The 20,249-nt window shown below is 43.8% G+C and overlaps 2 protein-coding genes across 5 annotated transcripts in view; one reads left to right on the top strand and one right to left on the bottom strand.

Annotated features, from left to right (window-relative positions):
* The window catches only part of SYNPO2L (synaptopodin 2 like), a 46,279-nt gene extending 32,457 nt beyond the window's left edge, over positions 1-13,822 (bottom strand). The window contains exons 1-2 of the mRNA XM_028729034.2: positions 13,717-13,822; positions 12,517-12,662 (exon numbers count right to left, since the gene is read on the bottom strand). Coding sequence (XP_028584867.2) covers positions 12,517-12,624 — 108 coding nt within the window. The 5' untranslated portion in view covers positions 12,625-12,662; positions 13,717-13,822. The remainder of the gene's footprint in view (positions 1-12,516; positions 12,663-13,716) is intronic.
* Positions 13,823-16,293: 2,471 nt separating this feature from the next.
* Positions 16,294-20,249, top strand: part of SEC24C (SEC24 homolog C, COPII component) — a 42,674-nt gene continuing 38,718 nt past the window's right edge. For 2 of the 4 annotated variants that reach the window (XM_028729031.2, XM_028729030.2), the window contains exon 1: positions 16,294-16,477. The gene's annotated coding sequence lies outside the window, so the exon portion shown is untranslated. The remainder of the gene's footprint in view (positions 16,478-20,249) is intronic. The other 2 variants (XM_077930664.1, XM_028729032.2) reach the window with 1 other exon arrangement.

Here is a 20,249-nt window from a genome sequence, read left to right as displayed (position 1 = left end):
GCTAATGATGAGCCTAGCATAACATCCTGGTCCTCCGTGTCTCCCCTGCAAAGTGGAGGAGCAGGGAAAAGGAAGAAATGCCTATCTTTTTTTGGGAGGTATGAGCTGTCTAGACACTTGTTGGACCTTTATCAGCCTCTGGGGATCAGCTCCAAGCTTTTCCTGCAACCTTAAAATAGAAATGGCTCATTCCATCTGCCACATTCATCAGCACAAATGCCATCATCCTGGCCTTCCAGAGACTTTGCCCTTCCTCTGCCTCTAACATTTGGAAAAGAAAAAAAAAATCTGGAATGAGAACATGAAACCTAGTAATAGAGCAAGAGAGCAAACAGGCTCTCCTGCTCCTATCAAACTGAGCAGTTTCCATCTGGTTTCCTTCCCTCATTTCACCAAGTTTTCTGGGGTACACTTTGTAGGCAAATAACAAAATAGAGAACTATGTACACTCATGTGACAGGGACGCGGGTGGCGCTGTGGGTAAAACCTCAGCGCCAAGGACTTGCCGATCGCATGGTCGGCGGTTCGAATCCCTGCGGCGGAGTGCGCTCCCATTGCTCGGTCCCAGTGCCTGCCAACCTAGCAGTTTGAAAGCACCCCCGGGGGCAAGTAGATAAATAGGGACCGCTTACTAGCGGGAAGGTAAACGGCGTTTCCGTGTGCTGCGCTGGCTCGCCAGATGCAGCTTCGTCACGCTGGCCACGTGACCCGGAAGTGTCTGTGGACAGCGCTGGCTCCCAGCCTCTAGAGTAAGATGAGCGCACAACCCTAGAGTCTGTCAAGACTGGCCCATACGGGCAGGGGTACCTTTACCTACCTTCTCTCGTTGGGAGAAGCTGGAGCGAGGGTATCTGCTTGTATTTGAAGAATGTAATTGACTGGGGAAAAGGTGCCTCAAGCCCAATATTTGGAGAGAAACACCTCTTTCATGGAGACATTTCTCCACAAAGAATGCTGCATTTAAAGCACAAACACCAAATCATCCTAGGAACCACAGCTTATCCTTCACAGAGCTACAATTTACAGCATTCTTAATGAACTACAGAAGGATTCTTTGGGGGGAAATGATGTCCTTTAAATGTATGGAGGATGTACACAGCCATAGACTATCAGCTTTTCATTTGCATACTGAGGCCCCATAACCACCCTGTTCCCTAAGGTGCAAATAACTAGACACCACACAGGATATTGATTTAGGATCAAATAAGGCCACAACTTTATTGGTTACATGTCACTCCTGCCCATCTGCTGGGAGTGTTTCTAAGGATGAAGATGGCAGCGGTGGGGGGGGGGGGACACAACCTACGTCAAATCGGGGCATCCCTCAAGTGGTCCCCGTTGGAGGAGTAGTATGGCCCTAGCCCGCATCTGGGTATCGGAGAGGAGCCACTCCTCCTGGATTCTTTTACCCATGGAGGGGCAGGCAGAGGCTACCACCTCCCCTCCAACCAAGACTAGGCTTACCCAATGCCTATCCGCCTTACAAAGTTGTGACGATTGCTACGAGGTAGGCGAAAACCCAAGTGGTGGTGCCAATTAATCAAGTGGAAAAAATTCCTGCCTGGCCCCTGAAAATTTAGGTGGCTGGCATTGTCCATAGCAAGGTCAAACCATCCATGAAAAACCCAGAACGGGCGCAGTGAGAGAAAGGCAGCAAGGCCTTGCTGGCCAGACATTTAAACTTCCCCTGGGCGTGGCGCCAAGGGCCGCAATTGGTTGGTTAGTCCCACACTCACGGGAACACCCACTAACTCCAGCCGCCATTGGCCCATTTGGCGGCAGGAATACGATCCGGCCTGCGATAGGCCAGTTTACCAGGGAGGCCCAGGTCCTGCCCGCAAAGCCACCCGCCCCAAAAGGGGGAGAACAGACTTCTCTGGATGATACCCAATGTTACATGAATGGGATTCCACTTACACAATAGTACTTCTCCTTCCTCTTCTCTCCTCTCCAACCTTCAAACTCCCATTTACTCTGGAAGGTCCCGCACAATTTAAGGGTGCAGGTGGAAGAGAGGAAGGAGAAATCCTGCTGTGCAAGTAGATGGACACATCTAGAGGTCACCCCCTGAAAATGGAAGCATTCTAATAGGTGTGTGCATAAGCATGCCAATGAGTTATAAGGGGGAATTCTTAGCACCTTGCTAAAATTAAAATTCACCCAAACCCGTTTCCCCCCAACACTCTCATGCAATATGGTAATTGTCAGATCTGGGGGTTTGGCAATGAGTTTTCCACTGCAGAGCCTAGGGCTTGCCAATTGGAAGGTTGGCGGTTCGAATCCCCGCAACGGGGTGAGCTCCCGTTGTTTGGTCCCAGCTCCTGCCAACCTAGCAGTTCGAAAGCACGTCAAAGTGCAAGTAGATAAATAGGTACCGCTCCGGCAGGAAGGTAAACGGCGTTTCCATGCGCTGCTCTGGTTTGCCAGAAGCGGCTTAGTCATGCTGGCCACATGACCTGGAAGCTGTACGCCGGCTCCCTTGGCCAGTAAAGCAAGATGAGCGCCGCAACCCCAGAGTCGTCTGCGACTGGACCTAATGGTCAGGGGCCCCTTTACCTTTATCATTTTCTACCCACTCAGTCCTGAACCTGAGGAGTGGAGTACTCCACCACACTATTAAAGTTTTTTAAGCTATAGAGCAGAAAGAGGAATTGATCATTTATCTTGACCTCTCGCTCCACTATCAGAAAAGATCATTGTTATTATTTTATACGTTTGGGTTTTGTATACCCTGCCTTTAGTTGGCGATATTATTGATTTTTTTCTTAATGTTTACATGTTTCCATGGTTCCATAATAATTTGAAAATTAATAAAAATAAATGGGGGACGGGTTTCATTTGGAACTGAAGATCATGCTAACAACTCTCTATCCAATCATGGTAGGGAAGGACCAGCCTGCACTAGCTGCAGAGTTTCAAGTGCTTTTCCAGACAATCTATTTATTAAGCAGTCATCCTGATTTGTTTGCACAAAATCTGTGTGGAGATTATATGACATTGTTGTTTGTTGAGTTTTCATACCAATTTGTTTGCACAGACATTGTATGGCATTGCCCATCATTGCCCTTATTCCACATTTTCCAGTGCACATTCCCATCACTTTTCTTACCACATTCATTCTGTGAATTTTGGGGTGTGTGGGGTTTTTGTGTGTGTGTGCAAAAGCACCAAATCCACTTTAATTGTGCAACCTAAATTTGTTGGTATACAGCTGTATCAGACTCACAAAATAGCGACAGTCTGGATTCTAGAAGCTGGGAGTAAGAACCCAGCAGGGCTTACTTCTGAGTAAACAGTGCATAGGATTACACTGTCAATCCATTTCTAAAACCTTAACAGCAAAAGGGCAAAAGCCATTCTTAGCCTCAATTCTGTTAAATTACAATTCTGCAAAAACAAATATATTTTTAATTTTAAAAATAGACCAAGCAAACTGTTTTTAAATTTTGTACAATAACTAGGGGAGGAATGATTGAGAGGACAGAAAAATCCCAAACATACCCAGGATATTTCTACCAAACTCCACCCAGTGGTATGGATGACAACAAGCAGCAAAGCAATGAAATGGTGAGTGAGAAAACAGAAGTGTGTGGATCCTCATGTGCCAATCACACACATTGACTAATTGGATCTAAACAACCCTATTGCAAGGCCCTCCCAAGAGTAAAAGCAGCCTAAAATCACAAAGCCATTGAAAGTGTCTAAACCTTCTCTCTCTCAATAATTCTTCCACCCCAAAAAACATAGTTTAAAGATGTTTCCTCCTAGAATTACTTCAACTCATGGCATCTTACCAGCGGAAAGATGATATTGAAAGGCTGTTTCAGAGGGTCAGGAAAAATGAAGCGAGTGGATTCAGCTCCTGCCTCTAACCTACCCATGTTGTGTTTTAAGCCTTAACGCCACTTGACAGGAATTCAATGGCAAACCCAATTTTGCTGAAGGGGCAATGGCAACCATCGCATACAATTTGTCTCTTAAGAACCTTGCACTCCTGGAGTGTACTCCTAGCAACTCTCAGCCTCCATGGCTATGAAATCTAGAGCTTGGAGCCAGATCAGAGTACTCTGGCCTAACCACAGCTTGGTCCATGCCAAGATTTATGGTAATTCGGGAACTCCAGTTTGTACGTAACTGAGCAAGGAAAAAACTCTGCAGCAAAGCTCTTCATTTACCAAGCAGTCTCCAACTACGTTGTGTGTCCTGGGCATCTAAAATCAACAAAGTCCACTCTCGGTCTTCACAGCCAGCTCCCCACACAGAGGGAGAAACTCTAAAAATAGGATGAAAGACTTCCCAACTGTTCTTGTTCCCAGAGGCAGCTTTTCAAAAACTCATAAATCCCTTTGGAACATAACATTGCCAACACAATTTGACTGACTAGTTCTCAGTTTCTTTGCAACTATAGCCTGGGCTGGTATCAGTGAAAAAGATGATCTGGGAAGAGAGGACGAAAGTGCACACTATCTTTAAAAGTATAATGTGTACCTTAAACTTTCAAAGCAACCCATACTCTGTACGTCTGGGCTTTGCACATATTACACCGCCAGGTGTTTTTGGCTACAACTCCAATCAATTCCAGTCAGCATGGCCATTCCAAGCAATGCAAAAAACATCTTCCTAGATATAAACCATGAAACAAACAGTAAGGACCCACTTAAACTCACTAAGTGCAGCACTATAACGTACTTTTCAAAGTGTGCTGCAATAAACCTTGTGGCTGACTTTGTATGTGACTTCGTAATCACATACTGTGTAATCACACACAAGAAACTGAACTGATCCAAAATGCCTTCTGCTATCCCCTCTACTATTTGCTGCGTGCTGTTTGAAAAGTTCAGCTGCTGCTGTTTGTAATTCAGAAGAGTGAACCAGCCTCTTCTCATTGTCCCATCTAAAAAATAATTAATAATAATAATAAATTTATACCCCGCTCATCTGGCAGGGTTCACCCAGCCACTCTGGGTGGCTCTCAACAGAATATTAAAAACACCAAACATTGAAAACTTCCCTAAACATCACAAGCAGTGGAAAATAAGTCATCCTAATAAATATAAATATACTATGTGAGAGAATAATTGGATTTTCCCAGGGGAGGGGGGATGCAAATTGCAGGGCTGGCATACCCTTCAACATTTCTCCAATGAAAATAGGGACGTCCCATTCCAAAATGACAATTTTACTATTTATAACCCACACATCTTACTGGGTTGCCCCAGCCACTCTGGGCAGCTTCCAACATATATAAAAACACAATAAAACATTAAACAGTAAAAAAAACTTCCCTATACGGGATTGGCTCAGGGGTTAGATAACTCCATACCCTCCAACATTTCTCCAATGAAAATAGGGACACCCTAAGGAAAAGTGGGACATTCTGGGATCAAATCAGAAACTGGGATGGCTTCTCTAAATCGGGGACGTCCCTGGAAAATAGGGACACATGGAAGGTCTGGGGTGGGGGTGATACCACTATCTTCACAACAGATGCTCAACCAGTGTATGGACTGGGCATTACAAATAAGAAAGAAATACTATTATTGCCAGAAATCGAGATATATTAAAACATCCTAATTCTTCCTACAGGAAGACCAGAGAGCAGCAACATAATTAAACAGGGAAGGATGAATACATGTGTCCGTAATGCACTGATGAGGAGAAAAGGTATTAAGCAACAGCTGTTCCACTGGAATGGAAAGGATATGTCAAGTATCATAACCCGACTCCTCCAAAAGGCTAATTCAGCAGAACCAGCAGCTGCCACAATGAGTGGAGTTTAAAAATCCATTCACTCACGGCAAGTTCGTATGTCCCATTTCCAACTGGAGTTTCTGTTAGTTTCACAAAACAGCTCACAGTCTTGTAGTTACAATCACATTAAGTGTCCAGTTTTAAGCAGAAAAGCAATCTAGTATTATTTAACGATCCAGTTTAATCCAATCATCCTGGAAATTTCTGATAAAAGAGATCCATAAAAATCTTATGTATATCATGATAAGACGTGCAGTACGTAAGATGTGAGTTATAGATACTACCTCACCGGACTGATTCACAGAGACAATTATGTTGACAATAAAGGATTTTCTGGAACCTCCCTTTCAGAACTGCTGATGGAAGAAAATGTAAATACACCAGATGAAAGGCTTTTGAGAATACATCATTGGGTTCTCTGTGACAGGATAACAAAATCATAGAATCACAGAACTGTAGAGTTGGAAGGGACCTTTGTTCAACAACCTGCAATGGAGGAATCCTGTCCACAGCTGTCCCTAGGTGGGCTCAAACCACCGCTTGGTTAGTTGGCATCCATCTGTCTCAGGAGACAATGGAAGAGTGTGCCTTCAGAGGTCAAGTCAAACCATTGGAGAGTTATAGTGACTGCTGTGGCTGTAAAGACTTGTTATGGCAGAAACGCTTTGCTGCAGCTGGGGCAGATGAAGGCATCTGGTTTTGCTGCTGTAGATGCACCATAGTTTCTTCTTTCTGTGCTCCTCCCAGTGGTCATTCCTTCTCTGATCACTACTGTGGATACACAACCTGACTGTTTCCAGGCACTGCGGTCGCCTGCAAGGTATTCCTCCATGACGGGGTTAATGTTGCCAATCTTCATGTCCTGTTTGCAGGCATCTTTGTAACGCAGAGTTAGTGCCTGAAGCCAGCTCCCCATAGCCTTGGGGAGCCTGCCATCCCAATGTTCCCCAATTCTGGCATCAAAATCTCCCAGCAGGAATAGGCAGGAACAGGCTGGGACCCTCCTAATAGCTTGGTCTAATCTTCTGGTTAACAGCCATATGTTTTTGAACAGAGAGCATGTAAAGGCAGCTTGCTGGTTTATAGGGCTGAAGTGCTCTGTTGATTAGCATGTTATCTGAGGTTAAGCCCAGAGCCATTTAACATCCGTATGAAGCTGCTGGAAGTGGTTATCTGGAGATTTGGACCGAGGTGTCAACAGTATGCTGATGATATCCAATTCTTTCTCCGTAGTGTCTGAATTGGGAATGGCTGAGAAGGGTCTAGACCAGTGTCTGGATGCAGTGGTGAACTGAATGAGGACTAATAAATTGAATCTGACTCCTGGCAAGGCAGAGGCTCTGTGGGTGAGTGGTTCCCAAAACCAGGAAGTCAGCAAGTTGCCTGCTTTTGGTCACACTCTTTTTGAAAAGGCAGGTGCGTAGTTTGGGAGTGCTTGTGGATCCTGCTCTGTCATTAGAGGCACAGGTGTCTTCAGTGGCTAGGAGTGCCTATTACCAGCTTGGGCTGGTAAAACAGATGTGGCCGTTCCTGGGCTGGGATAGCTTGACCAATGCAGTTGTCCATGCATTGGTATTCTCAAAGTTGGAGTAGTGCAAAGCAGTCTATATGGGGCTACCTTTCAGGTTGGTCAATAAGTTGCAGGAGTGCAAAACTACTCGATTGCTTATGGGGACAAACTACTGCCAGCATATAGCACCTTGTTTGTAGAATGTACACTGGCTGCCAATCTGTTACTGAACAAAGTTCACAGGATGGTATTCAACAACAGTGTCCCACCAACACTAGAATTTCTACTCGTTCACATATAAAAGATGATTTATACATACATACATACATACATACATCACAATGGGGCTTACATAGCAATTCATAGTGGATTGTGCCCTTATAAATTTGTTTGTGGCACAAATCTGTATAAATGCCCTGTTAACTGGCATAACAGAACCAACAAATTAGAAAAAGGGAAAGTCTCTTGGGGAAACTGAAGTTGCTTCTTATAAACAAATTCAAATATGTGTGGGTGTTGACTGCTTTGGTCCACTTTGAAGGCAGGCGGGCAGAGTGGATTAACAGCTAAATAATGCTCAAATTTGGGTAGACCACAGTGACTCCATATGCTCTTTGATGAGATGGATTATTTGGACCGAATGCAATCAGGCATGGTTTCAGTATTAGTATATAAACTGCTCAATTTCTCCATTGCTTGAAGCATTTTGCTGCCTTGGGCAAAACAACATATGCTACCCTGCCTCCCAAATATGCACACCAATACAGCAAATACCTCTGAGTCTCCCTGTGAGTAAAAGACAATAAATTAAATAACTAATGTTTGCCGCCTTTCAGTGACATTCCAAATCCACTGCCTGAGGCCTAACAGAAGAGACCAGCCCTAGTCTTCAGTTACACAGGGTTCAACATCACCCCAACATAAAATAGAAAAAACTAGATATTGACAAAAGGACTTGATGTTAGTAGCAGCCCAACTTGTGTGCAGACTTTTCCATTTCCCCCAATTCCACAGAGTTGCACTCTTTGAGAAGACATGGGCACCTCTCCCCACATGGCTATGCTTCTAGGGAGGAAGAAACCCCACATCTATTTTCTCAACCACATAAAACTGTGATGCTGCAGCTGGCTAGATCATTAAGAAAAAAGAATTGACGCTGCTACTTCACAAGCTTTCTTTTCTGCTCCAGGGAATGCTGAAGTTACAATTCCCAGGGTTCCCTGGGAAGAGGGATTGACTGTTAAACCATTCTGGGAACTGTAACTCTGTGAGGGGAATCGGGGCCTGCGAACAACTCTCAGGACACTTATTGTAGTTCCCACAATTCTTTGGGGGAAGCCAGGACTGTTAAAGTAGTACAACTATACAGTGCAGATGAGTTTCTACATACTCACACACTCCTCTCTCTTGTCCAAGGCAAGCAAGAGTGTTCAAGGATACATTATGTCCTGGCAAAAAGACTCAAGGGGTTTTTGTGTGCAGCATGTGGTCTAGGGAGAATCCCAAGGGCACTACAGAAAGACCTGTTAAGTTTGCGGTGCACATATGCCCTTCAGCCTGCATGCAGTAACCCATCACTAGTCACCAAAGCTTCAAAGACTGACAAAGGTCTCATTCCCTTTAACAGCTTACTTCTACCAAAGCATTTAGGTCTGGAACCTAATCTCATTTTCCAGTGACACAGGTATTTCTGGAAGCTGCATAGAGGATACATTTGCAATAGCATGATTGCAGGAGCTAAACGATCCATCCAAGAATGTTGAATTTCTGATAACTACTGATTTGGGGGCGACAACCCTTTCCTGGCAGATGAAGGGCTGTAGCATATGGCAGAAGCCCTACTACCCCGGTGGAACTCCGGATAAAGCAGCGGATCATCTTGGATGCAGTGGCAGCTAGTGTTGGCTGAACCCTTCACCAGCTGAGCTGCTGCACTGGCAAAAGATGTGTTGGCAGAATGGCTGAAATAGGGTAGAGACGTTGGCAGCATGAGGGAGTAGCGCACTGCTGTGTTCCCACCCCCCCTTAAATTCACAGCCACATAGCCATCAACAGCACAACCTTACACCAGTTCACTTTCCCTCCCTGGACTTCACTACGGACTTTCCCTCCCATTGCTCCTGGCATCTGAATGCTATCTGCTGCTGTGGCTGAGTGGTTAGGCAGCTGCTCTGTAGTCCTGGGGACTCCTACTTTTTGCCCTCAACTTTTTCCCCGTGCATGAGAAAGATGAAAATGTTCCTCCCTTCTCCCTAATGGGGCTTAAACTGCCACCCGCTGCTTCTCAACACGATGCCCACTGGTAGTGTGAACCATTGGAAGTTGCTGCCAGTATGCAGCTGTGGCTGCCCTTGTTGCATGTCCCGTCACCCCCTTCCCTTGGGTGCTTGGGGAAAGGTTCTTTCCCATCCTCGAGCAGCTCTGGAACCCATATCCCAGAGACGATATGTGCCCATTAAGCTATGTGAGTGCTGTGTTACAAGTCTTCCTTTCAGTTGTGTACTGTCCTCAAAAACAGTGGCTGCAAAGAGCATAAAGGGGTTCGGACCCCTGTATGGAAACTGACAGGGGTGGGAGTTACCACTGGCTGTGTCAGTGCGGTCATTGGAGGAAGAAATGGTGTCATCTTACATGTTTTTTGTAGTGATGAACGGGTGTGTGCTGTGGAAATGCCCTCATCGTGACTTCACTGGCTTCCTTCATGAGTCAGTGGCACATGGGTGCTGTCACAGCCCCCAACTGTGAGCACTGGTGAACTGTCCAGGGATGCTGGGTGCGTGTCTGTCATTTTTACACTGCTTTTTGTACTATCTGGCTGTATGCCCCTCCCCCATTGCCCTGCACTGCAAGCTTAGCATCCATTCAATGTGGTGGCCATCTGAACAGCACAGCAGTAACCTAATTCCAGTCCTGTGATAATATGAGGATTGGTTTGCTTGGTTAATTTCTTAAAGTTTGTACAGTGCAGAAAGTTTTGAACAATCAACAAAGATGAATTAATGTTCTATTGTTCCTCTCTTGCTTGCTCCCATATAGGCCCACCTGGGACTGAATATTAACTCTAGAGGTCCTGTTCTAGGGGTGCTATCTTGGGACATTCATCAAGTGTGTAAAATAGATGAGGCTTTTTCTGTGGCAGGGTGCAACTCTAGAATGCTCTCCCTATCAAAATTGCACAGGCTTCTGCTTTGTGTGTCTGTTTTGATAGAAACTGAAGATGCATTTATTTCAACAGCCTTTTAAAATGCAACACCTAGTTTTATTACTGCCAGTTTTAAGGTACAAAACTGTTCAGCCTTGTTACTTTTATTTTAGGGTTGTTTGTATTTGCTTTTAGATCTTGTAAACTGTATTTTTAATTATTTTATTGAATGGCTTATTTGGTTATGCTGTATATGAGTACATTTGTTTATTCTGATTATTTTCTATCCCAATCTTCCTCCCAAAGGAGCCCAGAGCAACCAACATCAAAAAATTAAAACAACTCAATTTGGTAGAACAGTGGCATATAAAAAATAAACTATGCTAATATTGCTGCTGCTGCTGCTACATTGGCTATTACATTTTGCTGCTCAGTAGGAGATAGCAAGGTACCCAGTGTCCAGCTAACAATCATGACTAGGCATGATTGAAAGTTTTGTAAGTTATGCAACTTACATAAAACAAGATTAACATATTCCATTAGTTTCAACATGAATCACTGCTACCTTTAGCAGTATTGCAGCATATGCATACAGATTAAAGGTAAAAGGTAAAGGTACTCCTGCCCGTACGGGCCAGTCTTGCCAGACTCTGGGGTTGTGCGCCCATCTCACTCAAGAGGCCGGGGGCCAGCGCTGTCCGGAGACACTTCCGGGTCACGTGGCCAGCGTGACATCGCTGCTCTGGCGAGCCAGCGCAGCACACGGAAACGCCGTTTACCTTCCCGCTAGTAAGCGGTCCCTATTTATCTACTTGCACCCGGGGGTGCTTTCGAACTGCTAGGTTGGCAGGCGCTGGGACCGAACGACAGGAGCGCACCCCGCCGCGGGGATTCGAACCGCCGACCTTTCGATCGACAAGCCCTAGGCGCTGAGGCTTTTACCCACAGCGCCACCCGCGTCCCTCATGCATACAGATTAGATAGGTAGAAATTGATAGCTTGCACACAAGAAAGACTATAAGCCTTTACTTCAGCAGCCTGCGTTTAGGAACCCTCCCCTCTTTGCTGGGCATGATCAGATCATTCCATCGAAACTGTTCTTTCATGTATGATAGGTCAATACAGCATTTCTTAAAGGCAGAGAAGCAGCTGACTTTCCAGAAGTTCATGAAATTTGTTCCAAACCAGAGAAGAATTTATGTGACTATTTTAATGGGACAAAGCCCCACAATCAATTTGCATACATATTCATTAATCTACAAGGGACAAATAACAATTGAGAGATACATGCACCTGCCTTGTTTAAACAAACCTCAGATCTGAAAAAGCATCGTATCTAGAGAGTTGTATGTATGTAATCTTTATTAATTAATTTTATTGTTGAATAAATGTGCATATGGAGTAGAACAATAGTTCCAAAGCAAAATATATACTTTTGTTTTTACATGATGTGTGCACACATTAGGCATTTTCTCATGTGAGAAAGGGGTGAAACAGTCATTTTAAGACAGTGCTTGTCATTAAAAAATATTTTTCAACAAAGATGGTGCTTGTCATTTGCACTTTTTACAAGTACTTGCCCAACTAATCAGGAACACCATTTTAATCAACAGAAAATTTGTAAATAGGTTGATCTGATTAACCATTTAAATGTTGCATCCATACTTGAAACCATATTGAATCTAGGCTTCATTTTATTGAGCGCCTCATTTTCAATCCATGAGTTACATTTTAAAATGTGCCACTGTAACCATTGCATTCGAAGCTTACCTTAAAAATAAAAAGGATGCTAACAAAAACATTGGCTGCACAAACCAGCCCACAATACTATATGAACCTCACAAGTTATATGTTGCCTAATACTATCCTGAAGTCCAATTCCATGCATGCTTCCTTGGAAATAAGCCTTGCTACTGTATATTAAAACGGGTAACTACACAGTCCAAGGATGAAGACAGGCATTCCAATTCTGGTGGAAATAGTTTGAATGCATGCTTTCTGCTCTGAGAATAAACTTATTTAAATGAAGTGAAGCAGTCAAACGAGTTTCACCACATATTAAACCGTTGGCCTTTCTTCACCTTTAGACAGTTAGAATATATTCCTTTCCTACCTTTGACACTTGAAGGGGTCTTTTCTGTTCAGAGCCCCCCTGCAAACGGAAGCCCCAGGGTGCCCCTCCAGAGAGAGTGACAACGACCTCTTCTTCTTCAGCTCCCATGATTTCAGCACAGTCTTTTTCCTTTGGTGACAAATGTCCTTTTCAAAAATAAAAATAAACCTTTTTTTACTCTTAAGGTATAGTGCTTTCCTCTTCCATTGCTGCAAGGAGCATCAACCTTCTCAAGTCCGTCCTAAAGCCCACTACTTCCTTTCCCCCCTCCTCCTTAGAGGTTAGTCCTGCAAGACCAATGCTCCATACCCTTCTAGATCTCCAGCTGCTGAGCAGACTATCACCAGCCGTTTTGATTCCACTTTTGGTAAGAGGCCAGAGTCATTTTGCACATGCATCTTGTCAATCTCACCCTCTGTGCTCCCCCCACCTCCTGGCCCGCAATAGACTCTGGATGTTTCACTAAAGCATGGCTGAAAATAGCTCTCCTCCTGTCTCTTTCCAGAGCTTTGTCTCACACTTTTCCAGCTGGGGAGGATTTGATTTAAGCTTTGCAATAAAACTTGGTATTTCCAAAGCTCCTGAAGGCAGTCCTTTGTGATTTTCAACATGCACACAAAACCATTCAGATGTTTATGCCACCTTAGCCAAAGCAACCTTCATTTCTTTCATGCAAAGCAATGGATACCATCCAATGAAACCTTCTCCTGTGCAAGCCTGTTAAATGAAAGGGAGCTGCCATTTATTTCAGTCGGGCCTGTGCACAAGGATTTCCCATTTGGATTATGCTTAAAGGGTCAAAAACTACTGATAGCACAATCCAGGCCTATCATTATGTAGTAATAGGCTGAAATGCCTGAATCAATATCAGAATTATAAAATTTCAGAGAAGCTGCCCCAAATTTATCTTTAACAACTTCCTTCATGATGACTGGACGACATGACAAAAATGTTGAAAATGGAGAAATGGAAAGTCAATACCACCCCCCCTGCAACTAGCAAAGCAAACCTATAAACACATTATAACTAGAGATATGCCTCTTCTGTGCTGGTGGAGCAGCTACCATATTTGAGTATGGATGAAGAAATTACCAGTACACAACCAGAAAATACAGAAATGACAGATATGCCCCTGGTGTTCTAGAAGACTCTACCAGTTCCTTCCACCGGAGAATGTGTTGATGCCCATATAGTACTCACACATGGAAGAACCTTATGTGTTGCTTCTGCTGCTGTTGCTATTGTTAACGTGGTACTTTATGCCTCACCAGAAGGAAAATGTTTCCACTCATCTCTTCCATGCCTGGCAAAAAAAACCCAAAACAAAACCAAAAGTCATGTCAGAGGCAAAAGAGAGGGAACTGTTTTGGGTGGAATTCACCTAACAAGCCCCATCAGCAGAAGCCCTGTGCAATGACTTCTGTTTGAGGAGTGGGGTTCCTCTCTCTTCTCCCTTGTGCACCCCCACAATTCCCATAATTGGCACGGGGCGGTGTTCAGAAGAACTCTCAGAACAACACATGGGAGGAAGAGCAAAGGGAGGATTGTCATATTATTACATTGGATACTACCCTCAGTACCTGAAACCACACTGCACACACTACAAAGCAGTTTCCTAACCACCTAGCTATAGCAACAGACAGCAATTATAAACATAATGGAGAATTTGTCTTCTCCCCTTCTCTGCACAAACAAGGCAGGAAGAGTCATATGTTTTACATGCTGGAGGTGCCAAATTCAAATGCAGGGTATAGCCGCATACTAGGAAAGGGCTGAGCTTCTCCAATCAAAGGAGCACTGCATGGCTCAATAGTCTACCGCATGTATATACTTGCTCATGCATTGAAGAGAACTTAAAACATTATTACAATGTTTTACAAGTGATTTGCATGTGCGAATGAGCTACTGTATTAGGAATTAAACATTACAGAGATAACATCTGTATCATATTCCTCCCCTCCCTCCCTCTTTCCCACAGCCAGAATTTATATTGTAAGGTTCTCCAGCCATACACCCATATTTTTTGTTTACTTTAGTCTGTAATTCACAATTGAGCTCAATGCACTATAATTTTTTTAAAAATAAATCCCTGTGAGTCAAGACTTCTGGTAGAGTCAAAATAAATGAATACATTCAGCTGCAAATTCATCATGGGCATTACACAATCAGGGGATGAGAAATCAAGTGTTACTCATCTGTGTATTAATGAGGAATTTAAACAGATTTATAGCACGCTAGGAGAGGAAGAAGCCTTATGCTCAGTAGAATTGGTAGCCCCATGCACAAATTCACTTGATGGGATAACCTTTGGGGCAGCTGTACCATTTCAGAGTCAGATGTGGATTCAGATTATGAAACACTTCTGAATAAGATTCCTGTATGTATGCAATAGGCAGCCCCAACATTTACAACCTGTTAAATGCACCTTTGGCACTGGCCAGCTACAAAACTTGTCATTTTTCTTCTCTAATGTGGTCCTGAAAGTGAAACATGCCAGATCTCTCTGCTGGACAGGCAGCGCAGCATCAAAATAGCACAGATCAGCAGGAAAACTTGGCCACTGCTGCCGTGGCAGAATTCTTAACCTAGCTTTATTTATTTTTTTCCCATATAAATTTTTATTGGTTTTTCATTGGTTATACATATATACAATCTAGATTACATAAGTTACATATAACATAGCTGTTACAAAAGTCATATATACATTACACAATTATTTTGGGCTCCGCCGAGCCTCGGACTTCCCTTCACTTCGTTGGTAAGTATCAGATAAATTCTAAAGTCACGTGTTTTATCTCCTTTACATATTTGCCAAACACTGTTAAGAGTTATTCCAGAATTCTTAACCTAGCTTTAACCATTCACGATCATCTCTCCAGCATCAATCTTTGTTGTCAACAAATTTAACTTTGAAGGCTTTGATAGTCCACAGACTCACTCTTTGCCAAGTGTGTCTGAAGATGTCTGGATCCTCAACTCTTCCCAGGGAGGCTCACTTGGCACCTTCATTATGCCAAGTGCCAAGTGAAAACATTCTTCTTCTCCCAGGCCACTGGCTAATTAAACGATCTATGGCCTTTTAAACTATTTGTGTGGTGGGGTATGGTTATGATGCTATGTATATTTGTGGTTTTATATACTGTAAACTGATGAAGGGTGGCATATGAATTTAATAACTAAATAATGAAATAAAAAGGAATGAAGGTTCAAAGTTGGCTTCCTCTGCTACATAATAAGTACAGGGGCTTTTGCAGGATGGTAGCTGTACTCTGGTTTTTTCGGTGCATGCTGAAAACATCACTGCTCAGCCAAGGCTTCCCAGATGCTCAGAAAGTTGAGGTAATTTTAATTAAAAAAATAATAATGTATGTTTTAAAGTATGGTTGTGAATTTTTCTTGATTTTGTTATTTCATCTTTTTGTAAACAACTCGGAGGTTATTGTCCCGTCCCCCCATCAAGCGACGAAATTAATAAGCATAAATAAATAAATATACTCCCCAACTACAGTCTTAAGTACTACCACGTCAGGGAGAACTAGCCTCCCGTTTGCTACAGTGGACAGCACCATCCTACGACGATATCACAACCGGGGCCCAGTCGGGCGCCACAGCGCCCTGAGGACTTGGATGATTTAAGCGAACGCGGCCCCTGAGGTAGCAGAAAAGCCGCCATCTTGACCGGAAACGCGTCACGGAAGATGGTGATGGCCCATTTCCTCTTCCCTGGCTCGCTCGCTCGCTCTCTCCCGCGCGCCTCTATGGTCGCCGAGCGACATCCGGGTCCCTGTTGTAGCGGAGTGCAGCAAGGGCCGCGAGCGAAGTGAGGACGTGGCAAGCTGCGAGCGAGAGCGGAGCGGACGTGGAGGGGCCTTTCCGGTGAGCGGCGGCGGCGGGCACAGGAAGCGGAAGCCGGCGCCAGCGGCGGCCCGACGACCAGCAGGAGCGGGGACAGCCGGTTGAGGTAACCGCGAGGCCGGGCCGATCTCTCTTGAAGCGCGAGGTTGTGAGGGAACGGGGTCGGGAGGGGGGGGGGAGAGGCGGCTCCGCGACGAGGCCGGGGCTGAGGGATAAAGCGCCGCCCGACTCCGGAGCGCGCCTGGCCTCATCCTGGCAGGCTTACGCCTCCGGCCTCCCGGGGAGGCCCTGTGCTGAGCCGTCCGGATGGATCCCCGGCTTAGCTTCTCCCTTAGCGAGTTCTCATTACCAGGCCTTTGGCTGATTAAATGCCATTTTAAGCGTGTTTGTGAGAGGATATTGTCTGTTCTTTTTATTATGTATTTTGTGTGATCTCATTTTTTGCACTTTTATGTATTGAACCGCTCAGTGCTCTTCGCTCGAAGGGCGATAAACGCATTTAACGAATGAAATTGAAATAAATGAATCTTTCCAACCCAACCCTCCCCCAGGCAGGAAATAAACGGCGCTTTTCCTTCCTCCCCGCTTTGCTTCACACAGCCACCACGCAAAGTGTGTCCCGCTTGACGTGTGCTGCATTCACAAGTGCAGGTTGATAGGTGCGGGTGAGTGCGGCCCCGAGGCTTGTCGGTAACAGGTTTAATACAGGAGTTGGGGGAAATTATTCGGACAACTTCCAAATAGAGAGCGGGGAGGAAATGTTTTCCCTGGCCTGCTGGTGTTTTCTATATGTGGGAGATTTAGCTCATAGGGAGTAACCCCACACTCTGATCTGCAGCCAAAAAGGGAAACAACCCGAGAAAAGCTTTACCAGTCGATCCTGCCGAACGTGTGAACAGGGCTTGACAAGGTGAAACTGAGATGAAGCAATATTGTGCTTATGTAGGAGTCAGGCTGCATTTCAACAAAAGCGTTACTAGGAGCCTTTTTTTTTCCTTTTCAGAAGTAGTAGCAGTGCTTACTATTAGAGACTTCTTTTGAAACGTTTGGTATTAGAAGCAGAGTTGGAAGATACCCTTAGGATCTTATAGCCCAACAATGCAGGAAAACGCAGCTGTCTCTTATGGGGATTGAACCTGCAACTAATGGAATAACTTTGTTTTGAAACTTAGGTTCACCTTGAAGATTTCAAAGCACACTATGGTGCTTTCCTTTTCCCAAGCAGTGCACATTAACTTGCATTCGTGCTAAATTGTACTTTGGACTGCAGCATTAGTTATGCATAGAACTCAGAAGAGTAGCTTCTTCATTTGCGGATTAAATATGGGGCCAGGCTTTAAATTCCCTAATTTTGTCCTATCCCGCTACCTCATGCAACAGGACATTTACATATTGCTCATTTTCTAAGTTTTGTTAGAAAAGGGTTTCGCTCTTGCCAGAAGAATGGATCAGTTTTATGGACAAGTGGTCCACTTATTAGTCTGTGCAAGGCTAGATGTGTATATAACAGGGTGATTATGCTAATACAGAGACATTTGGAATTTTGGGAGTGTGTTGTGGGCACCAACCCTTCTTGTTACTTCTCTTCCCCAATAGAGAGCACAGGCATAAAGAGAGTCATTGTACTTGCAAGGGATCTGGGTAAAGGTTGAATATCTAGCAGGATTAAAATGTTTCCTTTTCAGTCTACACAATTTTACATAGTATCCCTAAATAGCCACTGCCAAATTAAAGCTTACCTTGGTGGTAGACTGCGCAGTAAAAATCACAGAGCACATCTATGGATACAGAGTTGACCTGTGATTGGAGGGGATCCCTTGTAAAAATTATGATGATCCATAAGTTTCTATACCTTGAGTCTATATTTTTTCACAAGGGTAGTGCTAGAAAGCATCAGTTCTGTGGTTTTTGGATTTGCAGTTCATTCAGTAGATAGGTGTGACATTTATTTGATTGCCAATGGGGAAGGAGCCTGTGAGAAAATAGAGTTTAAAGAGGATCTGTTGTATTGGATATGGTGTGCATATTTGAGTGTGCATTCCTGACTTCTGTCCCACCAGCTGCTCCATTATTCTCTCCTACTTCTCTTCCGTTTACCTCCTACTCTGTCTCTTCTGTTCAAGTGCCAATAGGTCAATAAGAGCCTTGAAAAGCACATAGAACTGAAATAAGTGATGTCCTTTTCAAGGGGTGAGGAAGGGAGCAGTGAGTGAGGGTGTTGCAAGCACCCCAGCTGTGGTACTAATGTAACAGTATGATATGCAATGTTGGACTAGTGTAGCAATTCTAGGTGATGTTATTGCATCCTTTTAAAGCACAGGTGGGCTGAAAGCAGATTGAGATCTGCTGATAGATTTGCACACGTGCCACCCTACTGCACTGTGGTGATCACAACACAAGAGCATTAATTCAGAGTGAGGTCTGCCAAAGTCCAAAGCTTAAAGGTCTTAAAGGCGTTTGAGTGTATACCTCACAATACTGGGCTGCATACCAGCTCTGCAGCATACTAGCATGCTTAGACACTGTCGTAGAACCCATTGTGCTGGCACTTAGATATTTGCAGATGGCAAAAATAAAAAAGATGGAGAAAGGGAAATGAGCAGGAAGCTTGCAGAACAAAAAAAGGGACATAGCAAATGCCATTCCCCTGCTGTAGCTTCACTTGCTAACCGGGATGCAAAAATTAAAACATGCATTATGGAATAAGCATTGTCCTCTCAGTATGATTCCTTGTAACGTTTCTAAAAAATGAATTCACTTTTATGCTTGTGCATTTTTGGTCAGGACTGTCATTATACCAAGCCATAGTCTCCACACTATAGTTTAGGACCAAACCATGGTTTGAATTTCTAAACACATGCTAGGGAAACTGTAGCTTAGAGCCACTTGTTGAGAAGGTAGAAAGCAAAACTAGACAATCAGCTTCATAGTGATGGCCATAACATTATATTTGCAAATCATGGTTTGTACTGTTTCTTGCTTGATAGGTGAAGCATGAATTTAGTTTGGCCATCATAGCAAACTGTAGTCTTGGAAGTGTTCTATGCTTTTAAAATTTGTTACGTCTATTTGTTAATACTACAATAGCACAATGAAATATTTTATGCTGTTGCAAATAGGGCTGTGTTTTGCTGTTAATGGTTGTAGCCTTGCTTTAAACTAAAATTTCAGTGTGTTATGAGGGCAATGTATTTTATTTCTTCTGGATTATGTGTGTGCTGATTCAGAAGATCACACCTGCAAAACATCCCTTGCACTGATACAATCTGACATACTGCTGGAAATGCTTGATTATCCTGCTATAAATGAACCTTTTTGCTATAGTAGATAGTGTTCTGAAGAGTATCAGCTACTGAATACAGATTATTGCAGGAGACTGACATAAGGACTGATCTGTTCTTTAAACCTTATGTTCAGAACCATGTCCCCCAATAGTACCTGGTAGTAAAGGAAATTCCATTCAGGTCCAGCATATTCAGTAGTCAGGGACCGTGGGAACTGTAGGACCACAAGTTAGTCAACCAAGATGTAAGGATATGCTGGCTGGGCCTCATGAGGGTGATATGAATGCCTTATTTGGTCATAGCTTTTAGACCTTAATTCTTGTTGAATATGTGTTATTTTAATTTTTTCATGTATGAGATGTTTTTTTATTTCTAAAATAAGTGCTTCATAACAGCAACATTATTTCTCATTGATGGCCCAGTTTCTTCTGGGGGTAATTGGCAGGGACCACAAACTGGTGATGAATGGGGTCAGAGATAAAACTGTTCTGGATTAGCTAATCCAGAATTTAAGATTAGAATTCCCGATTCTAAGGAGGTCTGAGAAGTAAGCCCCAGTGCTATACTCAAATAAGTATGTAAGGATTTTTTTTT

The sequence above is a fragment of the Podarcis muralis genome, chromosome 6 (assembly GCF_964188315.1).
Source record: "Podarcis muralis chromosome 6, rPodMur119.hap1.1, whole genome shotgun sequence".
Taxonomy (NCBI): Eukaryota; Metazoa; Chordata; class Lepidosauria; order Squamata; family Lacertidae; genus Podarcis; species Podarcis muralis.
This window is presented reverse-complemented; position numbering and strand designations above follow the sequence as displayed.